The 21,806-nt window shown below is 44.3% G+C and overlaps 1 protein-coding gene across 2 annotated transcripts in view; it reads right to left on the minus strand.

Moving 5' to 3' along the window:
- Nucleotides 1-21,806, minus strand: part of LOC140405771 (Fc receptor-like protein 5) — a 79,264-nt gene that overhangs the window by 31,291 nt on the left and 26,167 nt on the right. For both annotated transcript variants that reach the window (XM_072494203.1, XM_072494204.1), the window contains exon 3: nucleotides 14,817-15,089. In XM_072494203.1, coding sequence (XP_072350304.1) covers nucleotides 14,817-15,089 — 273 coding nt within the window. The remainder of the gene's footprint in view (nucleotides 1-14,816; nucleotides 15,090-21,806) is intronic.

Raw genomic sequence — 21,806 nt, forward strand, 5'->3', positions numbered from 1 at the left:
AGCATTCATAACAAGAGGGAGAGAATACAAGACCAGGGATGCCCTTCTCAGGGTGTATAACGTTCTAGTCAGACCCCATTTTGAATATTGAGCAGTTTTGGGCCCCTTATCTGAGGAAGAATATGCTTTGCCTTCGAAAGGGCCCAGAGGAGGTTCACAAGAATGATCCCAGGAATGAAGAGCTTGTCGTATGAGGAACGTATATGGGTCTGTTCTTGTTGGAGTTTAGAAGGATGAGGGGGATCTTATTGAAACTTGCAGGTGACTGCGAGGCCTGGATAGAGTGGACGTGGAGAGGATGTTTCCATTTCTGGGAAAAACTAGAATCAGAGGACACCATCTCAGACCAAAAGGACGATCCTTAAAAACAGACATGAGGAGGAATTTATTCAGCCAGAGGGTGGTGAAGCTGTGGAACGCTTTGTCGCAGAAGGCTGTTGAGGCCAGCAGTAATTTTTCAGTTTACTGTTCGTGTTTTTTGGTAAAAAAATGTAGCCCATTTCTTCCCACTTCATTCGCTACACCTCGACCTGACGTTTAGGAGTTTAATTCTTTTTGCTTACTTTTTAACCCTCACGGGGTGAGCTGACGACGGCGGTATATAGACGGTAATGGCAAGAAGTGGTGAGGTTTAACGGGGATTATCGGTTATAGAACAGGCTCCTCTAGGTGGGTGTGGGGCACCACCAAGTCCTTTGGGTTTTAAGCTAGCGCTTGTAGTACTCTGGCGGACAATATAGTAGATTATTGTCTAAGTTTATGGTAGGGCATAGTAGGGTATCTAATCCTAGTTTGGGGCCCAACTGTCGTGACATCAAGATTTCTGGTAATTTAGAGTCACTTTCGTCGTTGATTATTCTGTTCATGAGTGCGTATAACAGCTTGATGAGTTCATAACTGTATTTAATTGGAGATTAATCCTTAAATCACACTTTACGCCGGGAAATGTTACTATGAGTTACTCGCATAACCGCGGTGGCTGGCACGAGATTTACCAACTCTATCGACTTTAACTGATTCATGCTTTCGCTTATGTTATCAATGTTTATTACTGCTGAAGTCCCTTGGGGGTGTGGCTTAGCAAGGCGCCTTGGGCCACGTGACGTGTGCCTGATGCCCGCTCCTAATTATTTAATAGAATACTTGGGGCATTCTCACGGGGATGCTGAAACTTGCATGTATAATTTTAGTTATAATTAACACTCAGGTCAGGACCAAACCTAACGGGCCCACGGAAAATTTTATTTCCCATCTTAGCATCTTCAGTGCCATGCTTTAAATTAAGCTACGTTAGCATCACATTATAACACTATACAGTGATTTTTCCACATGCTTAGTAAAATAATATATGTCGGCCCTCGTTTTCGGGGTTTTTCGAGGTGTCCGTGTATATTAAGGGTTTTTTACCAAAAAAAAGGTTTTGAAATTTTATTTTTTCTTTTTCTCTCAAAGCCGGGGAGAATATAATAATGATCAATTATGCCAGATATATAGCTTTATGCCCCATATAATGATATACCAACCTGCACTAATTAATTACGGAGGTGGATTTTTTGTGGATTAATAGTATGTTTTCCTTAAACCATAGTTACACTAATCAAAAAAATCGAAACGTGACATATATGACGTCATTATCTCTATTCCTTTCAGATATGGTCTTTTGACAATCATACCGAAAAAAAAAAGCTGGGAGGGAGATAAATCTTGAGACAGTCAAGGATTATGTGTCATTAAAGGGAGCGAGCGTAATACCAGTTTGATGCAGTTAAGGGTGATATGTATATCGAGCATTAATCAGATGCCAGATTTGATCAATTAGTGGGGATTAATCAGTAATGTGCCACAAACCGAACAATTTTTTCCATTAAATAGGGAGATACGGGTTTCTATCCAGCCCTCATTAATTATAATTAAGTAAATGAGGGTTAAATGAATAATATAATGGAATGGAAATTTTGATCATATATGAATGAGGGTTAAATATTTAATGTAATGATATAGTTGGCAGTAACTTAATGTGTATTAAACATAGTATGTAATGATATAGTGGATTATAGATTAATGGGGACTAAGCATAGATATATGATACTAGTAGGGGATAGTCTATTAAAGTTGATATATGAATGAGGGTATTATGTATATATTAAGGTATGTGGGCTATGTCATATATATGTTAAACTGAGCAGCAAAAATCAAAATTTGCAAATAATCATTTTTTATTCAAAAATCAGGTGGTTGGGAAAAGCATAATTGTTGGAATTAAAATTTTTAGCATTGAAGAAGATTTAGATTTTGTAAATTGTCAGAGCCGTGTGAGCGTGAGGCTGCGACTAGGATTGCTAGTCCTGCACTAGCTTCGCAGGCTGAGAAAGTAAGGAGAATCATAGGTCAAATTGAACTAGAAGTAGAATTCAATATTAAGGATCAGGTTGCGGTAGCAACAAAGAGGGTTAGTATTATTCCTTCTAAACATAAGAGTGCGGATAAGAGGTGTGAGCGGTTAAATGCGAGGCCTATCAGGCCCAGTTTCAATGCTGAACTGAAGCTAAAATATATTGAGGACATAAAGTGTTTATGGACTCTCACCATAATTTACTAAGCCGAAATTAGTGGTCTTAATTTTGGACTAAACACTTATTCTGCTCATTCCAGTCCTCCTTGAAGTCATTCAAGGTAAGAAGGTAAGAAGAACTAGAATAATTGCCGTTCAAAATATTGTGGAGAATGGTGAAAATAGTTGATTTCCTCATGGAAGGGGGAGAAGAAGGGCAATTTCTAAGTCAAAAAGTAGGAAGAGGATGGCTACAAGAAAGAATCGTAGGGAGAATGGTAGGCGTGCGCTACCTAATGGGTCAAAACCACATTCATATGGAGACAATTTTTCGTTATCAGGTTTTAATGATGGAAGTCAAAATGCAATAAAAGCAAGGATTAGGGAAACCAGGGCCGTGATTGCGACACAAAACATGATGAGGCTCATTACTTTTCCTTGGGTTTTAACCAAGATTAAGTAATTGGAAATCACTTGTACTAATTTATACTAGAAAAGTAATTATGAGCCTCATCAATAAATAGACACATAGAGGAATAACCATACTACATCAACAAAATGTCAGTATCATGCGGCAGCTTCAAAGCCAAAATGATGTTCAGATGTAAAATGATATTGGACTTGTCGTAGAAGACAAACTGCTAAGAATGTTGTGCCAATGATAACATGGAGGCCATGAAAGCCTGTGGCTACGAAGAATGTTGTTCCATACACCCCATCAGCGATGGTAAAGGGCGCTTCATAATATTCTATGGCTTGAAGGGCTGTAAAATAAACACCTAAGATAATAGTTAGGCTAAGTGCTTGAATAGTTTCTTTTCGGTTCCCCCCTATTAAACTATGGTGGGCCCAAGTTACGGTTACTCCTGAGGCTAGAAGCACTGCAGTATTTAGAAGTGGTACTTCGAATGGGTCTAGTGGACTAATTCCAGTGGGTGGTCAACACCCCCCTAATTCAGGGGTAGGGGCTAAACTTGAATGGTAAAAGGCTCAGAAAAAGCCTAGAAAGAAAAACACTTCTGATACAATAAAAAGAATTATTCCGTAACGGAGCCCTTTTTGGACAGGAGGTGAATGATGTCCTTGAAATGTGCCCTCACGAATAATATCTCGTCATCATTGGATTATGGTGAGGAGAAGGAGGGTAAGTCCTAAGTCAAGGAGGAGTAATGTGTGAAAGTGAAATCAGATGGCTAGGCCTGATGTTATAAGAAGAGCAGCGGTAGCTCCGGTTAATGGTCATGGGCTTGGGTCAACTATGTGATATGCATGTGCTTGGTGAGCCATTATACATTTTCTTGTAGATATAGGCTTAAAAGGAGAACAAATACATATGCTTGAATCATTGCTACAGCTACTTCCAAAATAGTTAATAAGAGCAGTACGAGAGAGGTTAATATAGCTACGGTTGGCATTATAGTTAAAAGTACAAAGGCTGCAGTTGCGATTAATTGTATAAGAAGGTGACCAGCTGTTAAATTGGCTGTTAATCGGACTCCTAAAGCTAATGGTCGAATAAATAAGCTGATAGTTTCGATAATAATTAATACTGGTACTAAAGGAGTTGGTGTACCTTCAGGTAATAAGTGTCCGAGAGCAATGGTTGGTTGATTAAGTATGCCAATTAATACAGTTGTAAATCACAAAGGTAAGGCAAAAGCTATATTAATGGAAAGTTGGGTTGTAGGGGTAAAGTGTAAGGGAGGAGTCCTAGAAGATTGATGGTAATTAAGAATAATATTAGGGCTGTAAATAAAATAGCTCATTTATGACCTCCGAAATTTATAGGTTGTATAAGCTGATAAATAAATCGGTGAATAAATCATGCTTGAAGAGTCAATAGTCGGTTATTTAATCATCGAGAAGTTGGGGTGGGGAAAATTAATCATGGGAGTGAAATAGCTAGGGCAATTAGTGGAATTCCTAGAAGAGAGGGACTTAAGAATTGATCAAAAAAGCTTATAATCATGGTCAGTTTCAGGGGGCTGGTTTAGATTTTTCTGTACTTTTCAAGGTAGGTTCATTATTAAATAAGTGGTTTATCACTTTATTTGGGAGAATGGTTACGAAAATAACTCATGAAAATAAGAGAATAATAAATCAAGGGCTAGGATTTAATTGAGGCATATCACGAAGGGTGGTAGGGAATCACCAATATTTAGCTTAAAAGGCTAATGCTTGGCCCGGTTTAGCTTCTTAGTGAAGCTTCTTCTAATATTAATGAAGATCAGGTTTCGAAGTGTTCAAGGGGAACTGCTTCTACAACAATGTGTATAAAACTATGGTTAGCCCCACAAATTTCAGAACATTGGCCGCAGTAAACACCCGGGCGAGAAATAATAAAGGCGGTTTGATTAAGCCGTCCAGGGACAGCAGCTATCTTTACTCCGAGGGCTGGAACAGCTCATGCATGAAGGACATCTTCTGCTGATACTAGAACTCGGATGGGGGATTCTATACGTACAACTATTCGATGATCTGTTTCTAATAAACGAAATTGACCCGGGGCGAAGTCTTGTGTTTGAATTATATAAGAGTTAAAGCCCAAGTCTTCATAATCTGTATATTCGTAGCTTCAATATCAGTGATGGCCTATAGCTTTAATAGTTAAGTGAGGGTCATTGATTTCATCTATGAGGTATAGAATCCGCAAGGATGGTAGAGCAATTATGATAAGAATAATAGCAGGGAGAATAGTCCAGACAATTTCGATTTCTTGAGAATCAAGAATATATTTATTTGTGAGTTTAGTCGAAACTATTGCTGTAATAATATAGAGGACTAAGGTGCTAATTAAAAATACAATTATTAATGTGTGGTCGTGAAAGTGATTAAGTTCTTCCATAACTGGGGAGGCTGCATCTTGAAATCCTAATTGTGAGGGGTGTGCCATTATTAATTAAGATGCGCGAGGTTTAAACTCACAATTCTGCCTCGACAAGGCAGTGTGATATGTTTTACTAGAATCTTATAAAGAAAGTGGCAGAGTGGTTATGTAGTTGGCTTGAAACCAACTTATGGGGGTTCAATTCCTTCCTTTCTTGTTAAAATGATCGTTGGATTTGTACAAATGCTGGTTCTTCGTAGGTGTGGTAGGGGGGTGGACAACCATGAAGTCATTCTACATTTGCGTTAGGGAGTTCAATGGATAACACTTCTCGTTTTGAAGCAAAGGCTTCTCAGATAATAAATAGTAATATAATTACGGCTACAAGGGAAATTAAAGAGCCGATTGATGAGACTGTGTTTCATAGGGCATATGCATCTGGGTAGTCAGAATAACGTTGTGGCATTCCTGCTAGGCCTAGGAAATGTTGTGGGAAGAAGGTTAAATTTACTCCAATAAATATAATTATAAATTGGATTTTTGTTCAAGTCGAGTGAAGGGTAAAGCCTGATATTAAAGGAAATCAATGAATAAAACCTGCTATAATAGCAAAAACTGCTCCTATGGAAAGAACATAGTGGAAATGGGCTACTACGTAGTAGGTGTCATGAAGAACAATATCTAAAGAGGAATTAGCTAAAACAATCCCTGTTAGTCCTCCAACAGTAAATAAGAAAATAAACCCAAGTGCTCATAATAAGGGTGTTTCTCGTTTGATAGATCCCCCATGAAGTGTTGCTAGTCAGCTAAATACTTTAACACCTGTTGGAATAGCAATAATTATTGTTGCTGAGGTAAAGTAAGCTCGTGTATCTACATCTATTCCTACTGTAAATATGTGGTGAGCTCAGACAATAAAACCAAGTAGCCCAATTGCTATTATTGCTCAAACTATTCCTATATAACCAAAGGGTTCTTTTTTACCTGAATAGTAGGCTACTACATGGGAGATTATGCCGAACCCAGGTAAAATTAAGATGTAGACTTCTGGATGACCAAAAAATCAGAATAAATGTTGATAAAGCATTGGGTCTCCACCTCCTGCAGGATCAAAGAATGTTGTATTAAGATTTCGGTCTGTTAATAGCATTGTAATCCCGGCTGCAAGGACAGGGAGAGATAGAAGAAGAAGAACAGTCGTTACAAGAATAGATCATACAAATAAGGGAGTTTGGTATTGTGAGACAGCTGGGGGTTTTATATTAATAATAGTTGTAATAAAATTAATTGAGGCCAAAATTGATGAAATGCCAGCTAAGTGAAGAGAGAAGATGGTTAAATCAACGGATGCTCCGGCATGGGCTATATTACCAGCTAATGGGGGATAAACTGTTCATCCAGTCCCTGCACCAGCTTCTACTCCAGCTGAAGCCGGTAGAAGAAGGAAGGAAGGAGGAAGCAATCAAAAGCTTATATTATTTATACGAGGAAAAGCTATGTCTGGTGCACCAATTATTAATGGTACTAATCAGTTTCCAAACCCACCAATTATTACTGGCATAACTATAAAGAAAATTATTACAAAGGCATGGGCTGTCACGATTACATTATAAATCTGATCATCACCCAAGAGTGAACCCGGTTGCCCGAGTTCAGCTCGGATAAGAAGACAAAGCTGTCCCAACTATGCCTGCTCATGCACCAAAGATTAAATATAGGGTACCGATGTCTTTGTGGTTAGTAGAAAAGAGTCAACGATTAATTGCCACAGGTAAGATGGCTGAGAGTCAAGCGGCGGATTGTAGCTCCGTGCATAGAGGTTAAATTCCCCTTCTTATCACAGCTCTGCAGTATTTTTTTATGTTGGATTGCAAATCCAAAGCAGGAGACTAAATTCTCCCGGGGCTTTCTCCCGCCCTACCGGTATGACGGCGGGAGAAAGTTAGATAAAATTTCGTTGGATTAAACGCTTAGCTGTTAACTAAGACTTTCATAGGATCGAGGCCTATTTATCTAGAAGATTTTAGCTTAATAAAAGCATCTGGGTTGCATTCAGAAGATGTGAGATAAAGTCTTGCAAATCTTAGCAGAAATTAGAGGGGTTTCACCCCTATTTAAAGCTTTGAAGGCTTTTGGTCTAATTAACCTAAATTTCTTATGTTAAAAGTATAAGAATTAGGGCAGTTATTGGGAGGAGGAATATGGAGATGGAGGCGGATATTAATAAAATTAAGGCGGGGGCATAAGATTTTGTTCGTCATGTAGATAATATATTAATGGGACCGGGGACATAAGTTAATGTGGTAGCATAACATAGGCGGATATAAAATAAACTGAGGAGGGTTATTAAAGCTATAGCTGTGGCTGGGATAATTAGGTTCTGTTTTGTTAATTCTTGTAAAGTTAATCATTTGGGTATAAAGCCTGATAGGTAAACCACCTAATGAGAGAAGGGTTATTAAGGCAATGACTGATAATAGGGGGGATTTTAAGGAGGAAGAGGAAATGGAGTTAATTTCTGTTGAGTTAAGCATTTTAAATAAGAGGAATGTTGTAAGTGTTATAAATATGTAAAGGATCAGATTTAATAGGGTTAAACCAGGTGAATAATGTAGAATTGTAATTATTCAACCTAAGTTGGCGATTGATGAGTAGGCTAGAATTTTTCGCAGTTGTGTTTGGTTAAGACCCCCTCATCCACCCACAATTGTTGATGTTACGCCAAATAAGAGTAGGAGGTTAGGATTTAATAAAGGTGATAGTTGAAGGAGAATAGCGAATGGGGCAAGTTTTTGTCAAGTTGACAGGATAAGGCCTGTAGTTAGATCTAATCCTTGAAGAACTTCTGGTAATCAGAAGTGGAGGGGGGCAAGACCAATCTTTAAGGCTAGTGCTGCTGTTGCTAGTGTGGCGGAGGTGGGATTAATTCATTCAATTAAACTTCATTCTCCTGAAGTTCAAGCGTTTGTGACACTAGCAAACAAAAATAAAGCTGAGGCAGTTGCTTGGGTGATGAAGTATTTTGTGGTGGCTTCTACTGCTCGGGGGTGATGTTGACGAATTATAAGGGGAATAATAGCTAGAGTATTAATTTCTAGTCCTATTCAGACTAATAATCAATGGGACCCAATGAATGTTAAAAGTGGTCCCGAGCCCTAGGCTTGAAATAATAATGGTTAGTATGGTTGGATTCATTAGTAAAGGAAGGAATTTAACCACCATGGCTGGGGTATGGGCCCAAAAGCTTTAATTAGCTGACTTTACTTAGGAATGGTATAATAGGAAGTACATAGAGTTTTGATCTCTAAGATATGGGTTCAAGCCCTATTTTTCTAGGAGGAAGAGGAAAGATTTTAACTTTCATTATCCACTCTATCAAAGTGGCCCTTTGTTCAGGCACGCTTCCTGATTAGGTTAGGGGGGTAGACTTGTTGTGGCAAGGGGTAGGGCTATATGTCATAAAATAATTGCTAAGGTTAATGGCAAGAAATTTTTTCATACTAAGTGTATAAGTTGATCATACCGGAATCTATGCTCGGATTCATAAGAAAAATACGGTGAGTATTGTGGCTTTAATTATTAGGCTAAATGAGGAGATTTGTGGTATGAGGGGATTATAGGAGGTTCCTATAAATAGAATGACGGAAAGGGTATTTATTAGTAAAATGTTTGTATATTCAGCAAGGAAAAATAGAGCAAAGGGTCCCCCTGCATATTCAATATTGAACCCGGAAACTAATTCTGATTCCCCCTCAGTTAAGTCGAATGGTGCTCGGTTGGTTTCTGCGAGTGTTGAAATGTATCATATTAGGGCTAATGGTCATCCTGGAATTAAAAGTCAAATTGTTTCTTGAGCAAGATTAAAGGTATGTAGGGTAAAGCCTCCAGCGAAGATGATTATTGAAAGGAGGATTAAGCCCAAGCTAACCTCATAAGAGATAGTTTGTGCTACGGCTCGTAGTGCCCCTATTAGGGCGTATTTCGAATTAGATGCTCATCCGGAGCCTAAGATGGTATATACGGTTAGGCTTGAGATTGCTAGAATAAATAGGAAACCTAAATTAAGGTTAATAATAGAGTGAGGGAGGGGGAGTGGTATTCATATTAAAAGGGCTAGGGCTACTGTTGGGGTAATTAAAAATAGGAAGGGGGAGGATGCTGAGGGGCGAATGGGCTCTTTAATAAATAATTTTAACCCATCAGCAATGGGTTGAAGGAGGCCGTAGGGGCCTACAATATTCGGGCCCTTGCGGAATTGCATGTAGCCGAGAATTTTTCGTTCAATTAAGGTAAGGAAGGCTGTAGCAAGGAGAACAGGGATAATATAGGCAAGAGGGTTAATTAAATAGAGTATTGTGGACTGGAGCGTAGTTGAGAAGAGGATTTGAACCTCTGAATTAAAGGACTTAGGTCTTTTGCACTTACCAGGCTCTGCCACCTCAACAATCCTTTTCTTGGGCAATAGATAATCTTTTCTTATCTATTTTAGTTTGGTTCAATAGATGAAAATGGGGCGTGCCAATAGTATTGGCCCCATTTCTCCGGTCATTTCGTACTAGGAAAAATAAATTCATAGATAGAAACTGGCCTGGATTTCTCTGGTCTGAACTCAGATCACGTAGGACTATTAATCGTTCAACAAACGAACCCTTAATAGCGGTTGCACCATTAGGATGTCCTGATCCAACATCGAGGTCGTAAACCCTTTTGTCGATAGGAACTCTGAAAAAGGATTCCGCTGTTATCCCTAGGGTAACTTGGTTCATTGATCAGGAAATGCTGGGTCATTTTTCGATAAAAATTTTATCGGTTAGAATTGTAATTCTAACTTTTAAGTACTTGAGTACTCAGTCGATAAGGGGGATTTATTTTTCCCCTTGGTCACCCCAACCAAAAATAGTTAAATTAGAAGTATTATATTTTTTGTTTATGTCCTTGGATTATTAATATTTACATAATTAATTTATGTATTTGAAGCTCCATAGGGTCTTCTCGTCTAATGATGTTATACTCGCTTCTGCACGAGTAGATCAATTTCATTGATTAGAAAGTAGAGACAGTTAAACTCTCGTGGTGCCTTTCATACAGGTCTTCATTTAAAAGACAAGTGATTACGCTACCTTTGCACGGTCAAAATAACGCGGCCGTTGAACATTGTCACAGGGCAGGCGGGACCTCTTATAGGGGGCAAGAGGCGATGTTTTTGGTAAACAGGCGGAGTTTATGTTTGCCGAGTTCCTTTACTTTCTTTTAATCTTTCCTTAAGACATTCCTGTGTAGGGTTAACGAATGGTAAAATAGGCTTTTCTAGTTAAGAAATAAAATTATGATGGTCTCAGTCTGGGATCGTTTAATTATCAGTGATTTAACTCTTTCTGACATCCACTTGTGTCAGGAGAGGTTTATCCTCCTATTACTCATTTTAACAAAAGTTATTTTATATTCTTATAAAAAAAAACCAATAGGGTTAAGGGGGTTTTGAGTAAATATCTAAATTATGGGTTTTTATAAAACTAGAGCTGTGACGCTTTCTTAATAGGTGGCTGCTTTTAGGCCCACTTAAGAAAAAACCTCAATAACTATGATCATTAACCACCTTAAAAAGTTGTATCTTAATTTAGAAGGGCTGTTCCTCTTCTAAATAACTATTAATTTCTATGTTTAACTTTGATAAGAAAGTTCTTATTCAGTAGAAAGGAAATTAATGCAGAATTAAAGTTCTTTTCTTGGGTAACCAGCTATCACTAAACTCGGTAGGCTTGTCACCACTACCTGGAAGTCTTCCCACTCTTTTGCCACAGAGATGGGTTAGCTCTATTGTGCTGCTTCGAGGTAGCTCGTTTAGTTTCGGGGGGGTAGACTTAAGGGGCGTCATTCTCCGACCCCCCGCCGGGTCGGAGAATGGCCGTTGGCCGCCGTGAATCCCGCCCCCGCCGAAGTCTCCGCTCCCGGAGATTGGGCGGGGGCGGGAATCTGGCCGCGCCAGTTGGCGGGACCCCCCGCTGGATTTTCCGGCCCGGATGGGCCGAAGTCCCGCCCAGGAATTGCCTGTCCCGCCGACGTAAATCAAACCTGGTATTTACCGGCGGGACCAGGCGGCGTGGGCGGGCTCCGGGGTCCTGGGGGGGGGGGCGCGGGGCGATCTGACCTCGGGCGGTGCCCCCACGGTGGCCTGGCCCGCGATCGGGGCCCACCGATCCGCGGGCGGGCCTGTGCCGTGGGGGCACTCGTTCCCTTCCGCCTCCGCTACGGCCTCCACCATGGCGGAGGCGGAAGAGACTCTCCCCACTGCGCATGCGCGGGAAACTGACAGCGGCCGCTGACGCTCCCGCGCATGCGCTGGGAAACTGACAGCGGCCGCTGACGCTCCCGCGCATGCGCCGCATTTCCGCGCCAGCTGGCGGGGCAACAAACGCCATTTCCGCCAGCTGGCGGGGCGGAAATCCCTCCGGCGTCGGCCTAGCCCCTCAATGTTGGGGCTCGGCCGCCAAAGATGCGGAGACTTCTGCACCTTTTTGCCGGCGCGATGCCCGTCTGATTGGCGCCGGCTTTGGCGCCAGTCGGCGGGCATCCCGCCGTTGGGGGAGAATTTCGCCCAAGGTCTCTTCGCCTAATTTTTCTAATTAAATCATGATGCAAAGGGTACGAGGGTTAACCTCTGCTTTTTAGTACTTTAATTATTTGTTTCATTTCTTTTTCAGCATTCCCTTGTGGTACATAAGCTATTGCGCTATGGTCCTTGTTCTGTCGCCCATACTTAAGGGTGAAGAATGTTTTAGTTTAAGGTTGTGGTATAAGTGAAATTAATATAGTTAGGATTTAATAATTAATTAGGCTAGCTTTAAGGTTCAAAATGACCCGAATTGCACGGGTATTTCCTCAGTGTAAGGGAGGTGCTTTGCTAGTTTAGCCACAATTTGGTTCCAAGTGCACTTTCCAGTACACTTACCATGTTACAACTTGCTTCCTCTTGTTTAAGTAAGATGTTTTATAAAAAATAAGTGAATTTATTGAGGAGAGTGACGGGCGGTGTGTGTGCGCCCCAGAGCCAATTTCAGAGAAGAACTCTGTCCTTCTCTTACTGCTAAATCCACCTTTAGGTTAGACATCCAACGTAAGCCATCCACCAGTTCGACGGCTGCCACCGAGAAGGTAGGCCTCTCATTTAATAGACTTAGCATCCTGGAGATAATGGATAAAGATTTACTAGCGAGACATTTTCACGCTTCGTGAAGCACATCCAAACCGCCGTAGACCAAACCTTCTCAAACATTGTGGCGGAACGAGCAGGGCAGACTTTCAAGAGGGAATTGTAGAAAGAGTCCATGCGACCCGTAGACACGAGGTTGGCATGTTTTTTTCTTCAGCCACCATAACACACCACACATTACGACCAGAGCGGCATCGGTACAACTGCTGATGGGCCGCAGGTTGATAATCTGCCTTAGTTTGGCGTTCCCCGAGATTGGCGGGAAAGTGCAAAGGAATCCAGATCTCCAGAGGCAGTATTGAAGCAGGCGGATGCAGGACAGAGGTGTTCAACCGGGAGACACTTTATACGTCTGAACCTGTGGAGACAGTGATACTGGGGATACTAGGAACGATGATGGAATGGACGGGAACGGTATCTTGTATGGCATAAACACGGGAGGGGACGGTGTGGGAATACCTACAACCGCTGAAGCAGGGAGACAGCGTCAGGACCAATTTCACCATTTTCCAGCCCCGCTTGGCCTGGCGCGATTACCCCCCCCCCCCCTCCCCACCCACCCAGTGGCTTGAACACTGAGAACTGACTTAGACGATAAGATATAAGCACATAATTAGGCCTGTCGGCCCATCGAGTCTGCTCCGTCATTCAATCATGGCTGATATTTTTCTCAACCCCATTCTCCTGCCTTCTCACCATAACCTCTGATCCCCTTATTAATCATGACCTACCTATGTCTTATAGAGGCTCAGTGAATTGACCTCCGCAGCCTTCTGCGGCAAGGATTCCACAGATCCACCACCCTCTGGCTGAAGAAATCCTTCCTCATCTCTGTTTTAAAGGATCGTCCCTTTAGTCGGAGATGGTGTCCTCTGCTTCTAATTGTTCCTACAAGTGGAAACATTCTCTCCACGTCCACGCTACCCAGGCCTCACACTGTCCTGTAAGTTTCAATACGCCTCCCCCCCCCCCCCCCCCGCCCCGGCCCCGCCCCTCGACTTTCTAAACTCCATTGAGTACAGATCGAGTGTCCTCAACCACTCCTCATATGAGCAGTGGACCTTTGGGGAGACGGACGTTGTAAGCACCACGGAACCACGGGAACGATCTAATCGCTCTCCCCAGGGGGCTTGTGGAATACAATTTGCTCTGCTTAGGGACGGAGGCCCAATTTCTGGTCTCGTTAATTCCCCGAGATAAGAGCCAATTCAGAAGGGAATCGACAGCTCTGGCTGACCCTGGATAGGTCTTGCGGTGCTGTTAGCTGTTGTGATCGGAAATCAGGGGCGTCATTCTCCGACCCCCCGCCGGGTCGGAGAATGGCCGTTGGCCGCCGTGAATCCCGCCCCCGCCCCCGCGGAAGTCTCCGCTCCCGGAGATTGGGCGGGGGCGGGAATCCAGCCGCGCCGGTTGGCGGGACCCCCCGCTGGATTCTCCGGCCCGGATGGGCCGAAGTCCCGCCCAGAAACTGCCTGTCCCGCCGGCGTAAATCAAACCTGGTATTTACCGGCGGGACCAGGCGGCGTGGGCGGGCTCCGGGGTCCTGGGGGGGGGCGCGGGGCGATCTGACCCCGGGGGGTGCCCCCACGGTGGCCTGGCCCGCGATCGGGGCCCACCGATCCGCGGGCGGGCCTGTGCCGTGGGGGCACTCTTTCCCTTCCGCCTCCGCTACGGCCTCCACCATGGCGGAGGCGGAAGAGACTCTCCCCACTGCGCATGCGCGGGAAACTTTCGGCGGCCGCTGACGCTCCCGCGCATGCGCGGAGAAACTGACAGCGGCCGCTGACGCTCCCGCGCATGCGCCGCATTTCCGCGCCAGCTGGCGGGGCAACAAACGCCATTTCCGCCAGCTGGCGGGGCGGAAATCCCTCCGGCGTCGGCCTAGCCCCTCAATGTTGGGGCTAGGCCGCCAAAGATGCGGAGACTTCCGCACCTTTTTGCCGGCGCGATGCCCGTCTGATTTGCGCCAGCTTTGGCGCCAGTCGGCGGGCATCCCGCCGTTGGGGGAGAATTTCGCCCCAGTTACTGTTGACTTCCCTTCTGGGATTAATCATCGACGACGATATCTCAACTTGCACTTGTCAAAGAAGCAACATTGGAGGGGATGGATTCACCTCGTCGGTATATTTTGTCAGACACCAATTTCAAAAGTTTTTCAGAACAGTTCCTCCATTCAATTGTTAATTGATAAAAAGTTCGGATGTAAAAGTGAGAGCAACTTAACTTACCAGTGATGTTCACGTGAATGGTGTTGCTGTAGGGGGTGCTGGGACCAGATGAATCTGTTGTGGTTTTACATTTATACACTCCAGTATCGTTCTTTGAAGCATTCATGATGGTATAACTTTCCTCCCCAGGTCTGTCACCCCGATCACTTTTATGCCATATATAATTCTTGGAGAGAGAACGCCTTCCAGCATCGCATGTGAGAACGATTCTGTCACCAGTCAGGAATCTCACCCATGGTGGTTCCATTGTCAGGACCGGTGCTGTGGTCTCACCTGTGGAGGCCAATGGAAAACAAGGAGGACATTTAAGTCTGTCAATCGATAGAAGTGTGTGTTGTCCATTCACTAACGTTCACCACACCGGCCCCAAATAGTGACTTTCGATTCAGACAAGCAACAATCACCGAACACGATGTCTGTTACTTCATTATTGCGCAAATAGAGATGTTAGTCAATCCGGGTCATTGCTGTTAGCACAAGGTGATATGAACTGAGTATTTATCTTCAAAAGGAATGGTGAGACTGGGGTCTTACAGTGGTAACTGGATACACACACTAGCATACCTCAAATCCCATCCAATTCACGCGCTGTATCATCTGTTTTGAGTTTAACCCCAAAATGAAGTTTAAAAGCAATTATTCAAAACGATTTATTTAACCAACAGATTGCCAACTGTCTTCTAGTTACGGTGATCAATGTCAAAATAGCCCAGTTGATTAGCACCACTAAAAAACAGGACAGCGTCTGAAGTAATAATAGACATTGATACGTGGGTTTAGTTCATGTGTTATCGTGGCTGAGAACTGGCCCTGGACGGTGGGTGGATGGGTGGCGCAGACGTTAGCACTACTGCCTTACAGTGTCGAGGACCAGGGTTCGATTCTGGCAGGATGACTGCCTGCGTGGGTTTCCTCCCGGTGCTCCCGTTTCCTCCCACAGGTCAGTTGGATTGGCCATGTTCAATTGCCCCTTAGTGTCCAAACATGGACAGGTTAATATAATTCCTATAGTGCAGAAGGAGGCTATTCGAGTCTGCATCATGGGGATGAAAGTGCACACTACCTAGGCCCACAGCACCACACCATCCCCATAGGCCAATAACCCCCCTGAACAATAGGACAGTAAGGGGCAATTTATCATGGTCAATCCACCTAACCTGCACCTATTTGGTCTGTGGGAGGAAACCGGAGCACCCGGAGGAAACCCACGCACACACGGGGAGAATGTGCAAACTCCAACCCAACAGTTACTCAAGGCTTGAATTGAACCCTGGACTCCGGCATAAGTGCTAAATCTGCCCTCCCTAACCACAGAGTTACTGCGCCTGAACTTCCACTGTCATTACCTAGGCTGGCCTACATGATGGTCATCACCATGTGGTTGACTCTTACATTGTGGGCTAGGCGCTAAATACATATATTTTTTAAAATGCACCGAAGGTGAGATCCTTAGTGATTTCACACAGATGAAATCAGCGCTAGGCAGAATGATACCTGTGGTAGATTTTCCTGTAATCAATGCGAGGTAGATCAAACTTCACCAAGGGGACAATTCTAATCTAACCGGCAGAATGGATGGGGAATATGAGAGTTCGAGACCCACTTTGCAATCCACCTTTGTTTACTCCCCACAGACTGAGAAACATAGGAAACTGCAGCTCAGCAGCAGGCCAATATAATCCTATTACGCCATTCAATAAGATCATTCCTGATCTATTCGTATCTGATCCTGACTACCCCCACCCTTCCCAGTCCAGCCGATTAACCTTTGAATCCCTTGTCTCGTAAAATAAGTTGCAGATCTCAGCCTTGGATATATTCAATGACGCTGCATCCACGCCCTTGTCCGAAAGAGAATTTCACAGATTAATGACCCACCTGCGCCAACCATGCTGTCCATCTAACCTGAAACCTTCTGTATTTCCGGGGTCCGTCGCCCTCTATTACCATCCCATTCATGTATTTTTAAAAGTCACTATCGTACCTGCTTCCGTCCCCTTCGGCAGATAGTTCCAGGCACAACTGTGCAAAAACACCTTCCCTCGCTCACCTTTCAAAATGTTGCCCCTTGCACTTTATACCTATGTCCCCTAGTATCTGACTCTTCCACACTTCGAAAAAAACTTCTGACTATCCACGCTGTCCATGCCCCTCATAATTTTGTAGATTTCTACCAGGTCGACCCTCGACCTCCATCATTCCAGTGAGAACAAACTGAGTTTATCCAACCTCATAGCTAATTGGATAGTCAGAGGCTTTTCCCCGGGGTAGAGGGGTCAATTACTAGGGGGCATAGGTTTAAGGTGAGAGGGGCAAGGTTTAGAGTAGATGTACGAGGCAAGTTTTTTACGAAGAGGGTAGTGGGTGCCTGGAACTCGCTGCCGGAGGAGGTGGTGGAAGCAGGGACGATAGGGACATTTAAGAGGCATCTTGACAAATACATGAATAGGATGGGAATAGAGGGATACGGACCCAGGAAGTGTAGAAGATTGTAGTTTAGTCGGGCAGCATGGACGGCACGGGGCTTGGAGGGCCGAAGGGCCTGTTCCTGTGCTGTACATTTCTTTGTTCTTTGTAATGCCCTCCATACCAGGGAGCGTCCTGGTAAAACTCTTCTATACCTCGCCAAAGCCTCCACGTCCTTCTGGTAGTATGGCGACAGAATTGAAACCTATATTCCAAGCTTGGCCTACTAAGCTTCTATGCGACTGCAGCACGACTTGCCTATGTTTATACTCAGTGTCCCGGCCGTTGAACACAAGCATGCTGTATGCCTTCTTAACTACCTTCTCCACCTGTGTTGCATTTTCCGTGACGTTGGGCCTGTACACCCAGATACATCTGTCTGTCCTAAGGGTTCTACCATTTACTGTTATTTCCCAAGGAATTAGACATTCCAAATGCATCACCTCACATATATCCCGATTTAACTCCATCTGTCATCCCTCCCCCAAAACCGATATACACCATGCTGCTCATCGCTATCCGCAATCCCACCAAACGTTGCGTCTTCCGCAAATTTGCTGATGAGACCAGTTAACTGTTCCTCTAAATCATTTATTTATACTACAAACAGTAAAGGTCCCAACATGCGGAACACCACTCGTCACAGCCCACCATTTAGATGTGCATCTTCCACTGCTTCCCTCTGTCTTTTATGACCGAGCCAGTTCTGTATACACCTGACCAGCTCACCTCTGAACCCGTGCGACTTCACTCCTCTGCGCCAGTCTGCCCTGAGTGACCTTTCCAGAGGCTTTACTAATGTCCATGTAGACAACATCTTCGACCCTCCCTAAACCAATCATCTTCGTCACTTCTCGAAAAACTCGATCAAGTTAGTGAGACATGACTTCCGCTTCACAAAACCATGCTGCCTCTGCTTAACTCGCTTCATAAATGGGAGTGAATCCTGTCTGGAAGAATCCTTTCCAAAAGATTCCCTACCAGACGTGGATGTCACTGGCCCATAATTTCTTGGATTATTCTTGCTGCACCTCTTAAACAAAGGAACAGCATTCGCTATTCTCCAGTCCTCTGGGGACTCATCTGCAGCCAGGGAAAAGTACAAATATTCAGACAGGGCCTCAGAAAGTTTCCTACCTTGCCTCCCTCAGGTTCCTGGGGAGATCCCATCAGGCCGTGGGGACTTACCTACCTGAACGTTTTTCAAGACGCCCAACACCTCCTCCTTTTTGATCTCAATGTGACCCAGATAATCTCAGAGCTTTGTTGCAAATATATATTTGGTGCACTGAGGCCCGAAGGTAACCTCCCCTCTAAAACTGCCAGGCTGACTTTTTGCTGCAGACACGCAGCATTGTGATTGGCTCTGAACTGCTGTTAATAGTGGCCCACAATGCCACTCAGTTCCAGGGATTGACAACAAATGCTGATGCCATCAATTCCGCCCACATCCTGTCAACGACAAAATCGCACTATCTGATTTGTTCGGTCTCCTCTGGATTTTTGATTGACCTTTCCTGACTATTGCAGCATTACGTTTGGAGAATTCTTCATGACACAAGAGAAAGACAGACCTGCAATTCAGAAGCTTCCTGACCACACAAGAGAAAGGAGACGTCTACACAGCCTCAACTGGTGTTTGCTGATGGGAACTGAACTCACTGACATGACCGCGTCAACTCGAGATGGCTGTTGTACAATCATCAGCAGTAGCTCCAACATAAGCATTTAAAACCGCCTTCAATGCAATTAAAAATGTACCCCAGCACTTGATGGGGACTTTGAATAAATATAACTTGGATATGAATTCAGGTTTTTGAAAAATGCATTAATGGGACGTGAGCAAGCATGTTAATTGGCCATTTCTAATTGTCCATGAGAATATGGAGGTGTACCACCTTCTAGAACGGCTGTTGTCCGTGTGGAGTAGGCACATCCACAGTGCTGTTAGTGAGGGAGTTCCAAACTTTCACCCAGCTGCAGCGAAGTAACAGCCGATATAGATCCACGTGAATGTGGATTTGTAGCAAATGCTTGTGTCCCCATCCTGCCCGTGCAGTTCTCGTAGAAGACGTGTGTTTGCAAGGTTTTGGCGAAGGAGCTTGGTGGTTTCTTTGAGTCCACTTTTTTCAGAATTTACGTGGTCCCGCCACCGTGTGCCGATGGTGGAGGAAAAAACGTTGAAGGTGGTGGATGGGGTGCCGACTACTACACATGTGTGTGTGTGGGAGAGAGTGAGTGTTGCACCGGAATGTGTGAAGCTTTGCGTGTGTTATTTTTATAGAGGGATTGGGAAACATGATAGAAAGTGGAAAAGGTTTTCGGGGGCATTCCAGGGAAAACGGCCGAGGGAACAGAAGGTTAAACTCAGAACGATGAAGCAATGCATATGGGGGACGCACAAACGACCAGGATTAGAGAAATTCAGTAAAGCACCCTTCCTTTGCTACTGTCTGTCGTCTGTGACCGAGCCAGTTCTGTATCCACCTCATCAGCTCACCTCTGACCCCGTGTGACTTCACAAAACCATGCAGCCTCTCGCTCATACGTCCACTTGTTTAGAAATTGGAGCAAATCCTGTCTCGGAGAATCCACAGCAAGAATTTCGCTACTTCTGACGGAAGGCAAACCGGCCTGTAATTTCCTGGATTAATCTTGCTACCCTTCATGAACAAAAGAACAACAATAGGTTTTTCCAGTCCTCTGGGGCCTCACCTGCAGCCAGTGAGGACAGAAAGATTTCGGTTCTGGCCCCATAAAGTTCTTTTTACTGCAGACACACAGTATGTTTCTGGCTCGAAACTGCTGTTTAAAATTATCAACAATGCCACACATTCCCAGTGATTGGCAAAAGCTGTTGATGCCATCATTAGAACACAGAACATGGAACATAGAGTGCAGAAGGAGGCCATTCAGCCCATCGAGTCTGCAGCAATCCACATAAGCGCTCACTTCAACCCTATTCCCTTAACCCAATAACCCCTCCTCACCTTTTTGGCCACTAAGCGTAATTTAACATGGCCAATGCACCTAACCTGCACGTCTTTGGACCGTGGGAGGAAACCTGAGCACCCGGAGGAAACCCACGCACACACGGGGAGAAGGTGCAGACTCCGCACAGACAGTGACCCCGTGGAGGACGAACTTGAGACCCTGGCGTTGTGAAGCCACAGTGCTAACCACTGTGCTACCGTGCTACCTGTGCGCCCACATCTTGTGAATGAAAACTTTGCAGTAAATGTTTTGTTCGGTCTCCTCTGGATTTTTAATTGACCTATTCCAACTATTGCAGGGTAACTTTCGGAGAATGCTTCATGACACAAGAGAAAGACAGATCTGTAACTCAGAAGCTTCCTGTCCACACACGAGAAAGGAGAAGGCTGCACAGCCTCAACTGGTGATGGGATGTCAACTCACTGACATGACCACGTCAACTCGAGATGGTTCTTGTGTAATCAACAGCAGTGCCTTCAACACAAGCATTTAATACTTCCTGAAATGCAATTAAAAAGTGTACCACAGCACTTCATGGGGACCTTGAATAAATATGACCTGGATATGACTTCAGATTTTAAAATAAATTCTTTCATGGGACGTGGGTTAGCATTTCTTTGGGCAAGTACGAATTGTCGAAGAGAAAATGGAGGTGTATCATCTTCTTGAACGGCTGCAATCCGTGTGGAGTAGGTCGACCCACAGCGATGTTAGTGAGGGCGTTCCAGAATTTCGACCCAGCGACAGCGAGGGAACGCCGATATAGATCCAAGTGAGGATGGGTTTCTGGTAAATGACTGTGTGCCCATCCATTTGCTGTCCATGCAATTCTAGACGGTAGAAGTCGTGTGTTGGGAAGATGCTGGTGGAGGAGCTCTGGTGGGTTCTTCCTGTGCACTTTACTTCACATTGTATGCGTTCCTGTCACTGTCTGTCCATGATGGACGGAATGGACTTTGAAGTTGGTGGATGGCGTGCCCAGTCACGCCATGTGTGTGTCTGAGATTCAATGATTGTGTGTGTTCTATCGGAATGTGTGCAGCTTTGTGAGTGTAATTTCTATGGAGGTATTAGGCAACTTGATAAAAGTGAAAAAGTTTCAAAGGGCACATTCCAAGGAGAATGACCAATGGAACTAAAGTTAAACTCAGAACGATGAAGCAATGATGCACAAGATGCACAAGAAAGAAGAGTTAGAGGAATGTTTATATCCCTGGCGTTCTGGGTCCAGAGGAATTTACAAATAGATAATAGGACGGCACAGTGGCTGCAGTTATCATGTTGCTTCACAGCGCCTGGGAGCCGGGTTCGATTCCCCGCTGGGTCACTGGCTGTGCGGAGTCTGCACGTTCTCCCCGTGTCTGCGTGGGTTTCCTCCGGACGCTCCGGTTTCTTCCCACAAACCCCCAAAATATGCTGGTATGTGAAATGGACATACTGAATTCTCCCTCTGTGTCCCCGAACAGGCGCCGAAATGTGTTGGCCAGGGGATTTTAGCATTATCTTCATTGCGGTAGCTTCAGTCGGGTG

The sequence above is a fragment of the Scyliorhinus torazame genome, unplaced genomic scaffold (genome assembly GCF_047496885.1).
Source record: "Scyliorhinus torazame isolate Kashiwa2021f unplaced genomic scaffold, sScyTor2.1 scaffold_211, whole genome shotgun sequence".
NCBI classification, from domain to species: domain Eukaryota; kingdom Metazoa; phylum Chordata; class Chondrichthyes; order Carcharhiniformes; family Scyliorhinidae; genus Scyliorhinus; species Scyliorhinus torazame.